At 44.6% G+C, this 5,813-nt stretch overlaps 1 protein-coding gene across 1 annotated transcript; it reads right to left on the bottom strand.

Annotated features, from left to right (window-relative positions):
• Nucleotides 1-2,875: 2,875 nt before the first annotated feature.
• On the bottom strand, nt 2,876-5,465 carry klf2b (Kruppel like factor 2b). Its single transcript, XM_060058572.1, is given in 4 exon segments — nt 2,876-3,858; nt 4,042-4,618; nt 4,620-5,000; nt 5,123-5,465. Coding segments are annotated over 4 exon segments (1,206 nt in total). The 5' UTR covers nt 5,195-5,465; the 3' UTR covers nt 2,876-3,682.
• Nucleotides 5,466-5,813: the final 348 nt, after the last annotated feature.

The raw sequence follows: 5,813 nt of genomic DNA, 5'->3' as shown, positions 1-5,813 counted from the left end.
TCGAGGTTCAGCGCTTCCCAAACTACAGGACGACTATAATCAAATACAGTCCGGGGGCCACTTGATTTAAGCCTGGCTACGTCCTGTCGGAACGTAGTCATTGAATGCGACTGCAAGCTTTTGAGGCCAACCTGACGAAGACGACGGCGAGGATGACTTGCACCCAGCGCCTATTTATTGCTATTGCCGACCGCGCAGTTCTTCTTCTGATGCCTTCCCGTTGCCCACCCAATGTTTTAATCACGTTTTTATTATTTATATCCAACCGCATTGAATCTGTGGTTTTTATGAAGTATCTGTTCATGCACTGTATAGAAACCGTACGAGGGCCCACTTTGAACAACTTGGAACCAGTTTTATAATTTCATCTTTTTTTTTTGTCAATCTTTTCGAACTGCTACTTGCCAATCCGTCTTATTAATCGTTTCTAACTTCCGAGTGCGGAACTTAACGAGCGGTGTTTCATAATTTTTTTAACGAATTGCCCTAGGTGTCAGCCTTGTAACTGCAACGGGACCCCCCCCCCCCCCCTCCCCCTCCATGTTCAGGGCATTGGTTACACACTTGTTTAACACAATGTTCACAATGTTTGATTCCCTTCTCGTCGGAGTTGCCATTCCAGTCCTATCCCCTAGTCCTATCCCATGTGTGACGGTACGAATTCCTTGTTGGGCCTTTTAGTACAGCACATGGGACGAGGATTCACACAAAACTAAAACAAGGCAACACCCCCCTCAACGGTAATCCAGTATGGGTTAGACGTTACTGGATTGATTTGAGTTGTTTAGGGAGTGTTGGAAGCCTTTTAATGAAGACATTGATGATGACATTAATGATCGATGAGGTCATGCTCGACGGCTTACATCCCTCAAGAGTGCTGTTACGCCCCCACTATGATGTCATGTGTAAGCAGTTCAATAGATTGCCTTATTGCGTGCTAATGGGTTAGATGGGATGTAAGCCTGGTTAGCACTGGTGCTTTTTAAAACACTACTCCATTTGTTTTCATTCTTTATTTTTTTTTTGTACATGGGTTGAATTACTACAATTACACTCAGACCGTTACAGAGTTACCACCGGATGGCTTATTGTCCGTCGGAAAAATAACAAAAAAAAGGAATTGACCGTAATGTCAGTTAATGCTCTTAATCTTTGTCTCACAATCAGGGAAGGAGGTGTGACTTTTGATGCCTTACAAAATTACCCGCTTGTAAACTGTTATCAGGTTTATTTTGCACATAGCATATATTACGTCTGTCTTGGGCATATTAATCTTCCAGTACAAAAATAGAGGATGATGGGTAATACTCAACGCATGGTTTATGGATGCTGTACACAAGTACAGCAGGAATGCCTTAATGACCCACAACCAACTTGTTCATACTTAAGCTTTATTATTAAATATGACTAGGCCTATAATAACTTTGAAGAAAAAATATACCGTTTTGGACTCTTGAATCTGTATCGACTTTTAATATAATAAAATTAACCTAACACTACCATGGCTTGTTTCTTTTAGATCACATATTATCTAATAAATCCTTTGACCGGTGTATAAGACTGAAGTAATAAGACTGATACTAGTTATAGCAGATTACGACTTGCCAGAGTAAATACATGTTTTACATTATTTCACTTTCTTAAGACAATGTTCAATGTTGTTAAGCAGAACTGTTTCAAAACAAATAATCAAGGTTTTTTTCTTGGTTACAAATTATCAGACAAACTGAAAAGTGAAATGAGTGTCTCATTTACATTTCCTCTTGTACCTATTTTTTGCTCATTCTAGTGCTACTATAGTATGCAGTTCCTCATATTTGAGAAAAATATGAGGTTTGGAGTTGGTTGAGCTCTATTAAAGTGCAGTGTAAAAAAAAAAAAAAGGATTAGTCAATTATATTTATTTGGTAAAGCCCTCTTAATCACAGTTGTGTGTGTGTGTGTGTATATATATATATATACACACATCCTATTTGTGTTTTCACATTAAATATAGAATTGTGAAAGTAAATTAAGACTAGGCCTACAATCCCTATATAAAGGCCAACACCCGTGGGACAACAATCAGGTTACACACATAGAGGTAGGACGGACTCACGAACTGGCACTGACCGTCAGTTCCCCCTACGAACCGACACACTGGAAAACGACTAGCCTATCATTTATACACAGAATCTTTTTCTTGCCACTTTGTGAGATGCTTATTAGCCCCCATTTGAAGTATATTATGAATTGATTTACAACTAGGTATTTCATTTATATTGGAATAGGCCTGGCTACACCACCGTTGGTCCTGCTCTAGCCTAGACGGTAGCCTACGTCTAATCGTTGAAAACTTTGATGACTGCCTAAAATGCCCACTGACCCTAGTACAGACATCAAATGAAGGAGTGGGGATTCATTTAATCTGCAACGCAGCAGGACAAGTCTGCGTAATTGTAGTATTAAGGCCCTTTGATGTCAAGCTATAATTTCTAGCCTCCATCGGAGTCTACGCGGGCTCCGTGACGAGGGTTATGCTGTGCCCCTCAGTCTGTCCAGACGACTCCCGGCTCACTCTGTAATTATGGAAATTGAGTGTTTGTATTTATAGGCTAAGCCCACAAGCGGCTGCCCTTCTCTCTCGCAGCTGGAAAACATCACAGTGTAAATGAAGTGCTCCGTATTTTCAAAAGGAGAGCCGGTGTACAGTGACAGCACGTACAACCTATTTAGTGTTACTGACTTGATTGGTCGCAGGTTTAACTGCACTTATTAGTCGACTACTTGCGCAATAGATTTATATCGTAGGCTGATATCTCGCGAGAAGTGAACACATTTCGTAACGTGACGTTTGGGCCTAATTGTTCATCAATAAAGACGTTCCACAAATGTATACATTTTTCGATTTCATTGGTTTAATATTTACAATAAATACACATTTTACAGTATAAAATCCATGTACATATCTATATAAATTTAAGTATAAAATAATGCACAGGGCATCAAGCCCTGATAGTGGTAAAAAGGGGCTGGACCTATGGCTGTTTAAAGTTTCACTCCCACGTATACAGTATCACCCAAGTGTAGAATGCAACCAAAAACACAGTTCAGGCCATTCAAACATTGAGGCAGTTTAAATAATAAAACATTGTCTTTGCACATATTGGGCCATAGCAATGTGCAGTTCACCCCTTGATGACCAGAATATGTCTTGGACGTTCCTTTCGGTGGTTGTGTAGTTCTGTCACAGAGCTTTACAGTAGCACACAGTCATACAGAAAGGCACTTCTGTGTCATACACAGCATTCCAGTTTTGTCGAGAGAGAGAGAGAGAGAGAGAGAGAGAGAGAGAGAGAGAGAGAGAGAGAGAGAGAGAGAGAGAGAGAGAGAGAGAGAGAGAGAGAGAGAGAGAGAGAGAGAGAGAGAGAGAGAAATATATAGAATATACAGGGCCAGCCCCTCATTGGTTTGTTTACTCTAAACTTTAAAGCATTGAACCAATAAAGCTCCAATAAACAAAAAAATGTAGTACCAGCTACGTTATTAGAAAATAATAGCACTAAAACATTTGTTCAATATATAAAAAAAGATTTTGGTCATGTAGAGATTTTTCTTTTTTTCTTTTTTAAATAAAACGACATCGTTTAAATCAACAACTCCCCCCCCCCCCCCCCCCCCAGTCCTTATGTGAGCTGATGGCTCACATGTGTCTCTTCATGTGCAGGGCCAGGTGGTCGGACCTGGAGAAGGCTCGTTCACACAGGTGGCACTGGAAGGGACGGTGACCAGTGTGTTTGCGGAAGTGGCGGGTCAGCTCGTCGGAGCGAGCGAACTTCCAGCCACAACCTTCCCAGCTGCAGTGGTAGGGCTTCTCACCTGGGGTAGGCAAAGGGAGGGAGAACACGTTAGCAACATGTAACCGATAATCATCAAATAAAATAATCAAATACATTTATATAAAAATATATATAGGCCTAAACCCTAAAAAAACATTTGTAGGCTATAGGTGTTACTTTGTTTTACAATCACATGATGACCAGACTGTCAGACGTCTCTTACCTGTATGTGTTCGGTGATGCGCCTTGAGGTGCGAGCTCTTGGTGTACGTTTTCCCGCAGCCTGCGAACGTGCAGGTGTGCGTGGCGGTGCGCTTCCTCGGCCAGGTGCGGCGACCCCTCTTGGGCTTCGAGTCGAGCAGCTCCAGCGGGGAGGACGGCGGGGTAAGCATCACCCTCTGGCCGCCCGCCTGCATGCCCTGCAGACCCTCGTCGTACACGCCGAACGGGTGCTGGTACGACAGATGCATCTGCTGGGGTGCCGTGGGGTGGTGCGGGTGTTGGTGCGGGTACGCCGACGAGGGGTGATACTTGTGCGGGTAGCCCAGGGCGGGGTGGCACACTGGGGCTTGGCACTCCGAGCCCCCCTGCTCGCCCGGGCTGAGCGGCGGCGTCATGCTGTTTGCGGCGCGCGGGGAGATGGCAACGCGCGGCTGCTCGAAGGACATCATGCAAGACACGTTCCCCTCCTGCTTGATCTTGGTGCAGCTCTGGGGCGCCATGCCCATGACGGGACCGTAGCTGTCCATGTTGGGCTCAACTTTGATGTTGTCCACAATGTCCTGATGATGTCTGGGAAACTGCGCCACGTGACCGTAAAAACCTGCCCTGCCGCGCCGCGCCGTAGCCGTTCTCCCCGTCGGAGGAGCGCAGCAGCTCAGCCATGAGGCTGGCGGTGTAGGGGGGCGGCGGAGAGCGGTGCTCGTTGGTCGTGTAGGAAGGCACGGTGAGCCCGGTCGTCGGGTACAGATTGGCGTCGGCTACGGAGCCCATATATTCCGCACCTGCCGCTGCGCCGCAGCCGAGGAGACCTGTGCTGCTTGCGCCAGATGTGTTGGCGAGAATAAAATCCAGATCCAAGTAGTTACTCAGATCCTCGTCGTCCTTTCTGCTCCGGGTGTCCGAGCTGTGCACCATCTCGAACACGGAGCAGAGTGGCTTGTCCGTCTCTACTTTACATCTCTGGAAGAGGAGAAATAGGGAGAAATATGTTAGAAACGTTGGATAGTTTAGCAGTCACAACAGCCAGTCCACTTATCAATTTGAAGTTTCCATCCACAAACAAGGTGTTTTACTTTACTTACATCTTCCCATTGCCTTTCTCTTTGGTTTGAGAACGTTGAAAATGACGGCAGCATCAATCCGGATGAAGCCATCGTTTGTTGAAATAAAATACAAATATATCTGCTCAAAACCGTGTCACTGTTTTGCCTTGCCGCACTGGAATAAGTGCGTCTCTCTTTACTTTCTCCTCTCCAGGGTTGCGCTTCCAAGACTTTGAACAACTTTGAATGGTAGGAGGTCCTCTAAGTTTATAAGTATTCAAGCCAAGAATCTGGACCAATTGAGAGGCTCGCCGGATGTCGGCAAATTTAGCTCTATATAAAGTGGGTCCTGTTGCTGTAACGCGCTCTGTCCGGCTCGAGGCAGGACCTGCGAGCCTTTAAACTCTGGCTCCTCCCCCTTGTAGTGACGCACGCGCTAACAGCCCCGCCCACCCCCAGTCCGCGAGGCGATAGTTGGAAAAAAAAAGTTCGACTCAACACTCATTCCAGTGTAATGTTGTGGACTTAGTAAATGTTTCATGCGAAATAAGAATAACTGGTTTGAGAAAATGAAGTCAATTGAACCTTTTCCAATGTGAGGGAATATAACCTATTCTAAATACAAAATAATGGATTTTTACACCGAACCGTCTTCAATCGAACATTATAAAACAATAAATACATAGCCTATATGGTGTAACAACAATAGGCAATAACAATGGCCTATTCT

The sequence above is a fragment of the Gadus macrocephalus genome, chromosome 8 (genome assembly GCF_031168955.1).
Source record: "Gadus macrocephalus chromosome 8, ASM3116895v1".
NCBI lineage: Eukaryota > Metazoa > Chordata > Actinopteri > Gadiformes > Gadidae > Gadus > Gadus macrocephalus.
The sequence above is the reverse complement of the archived record's forward strand: the minus strand, read 5'-3'. Positions and strand labels throughout refer to the sequence as shown.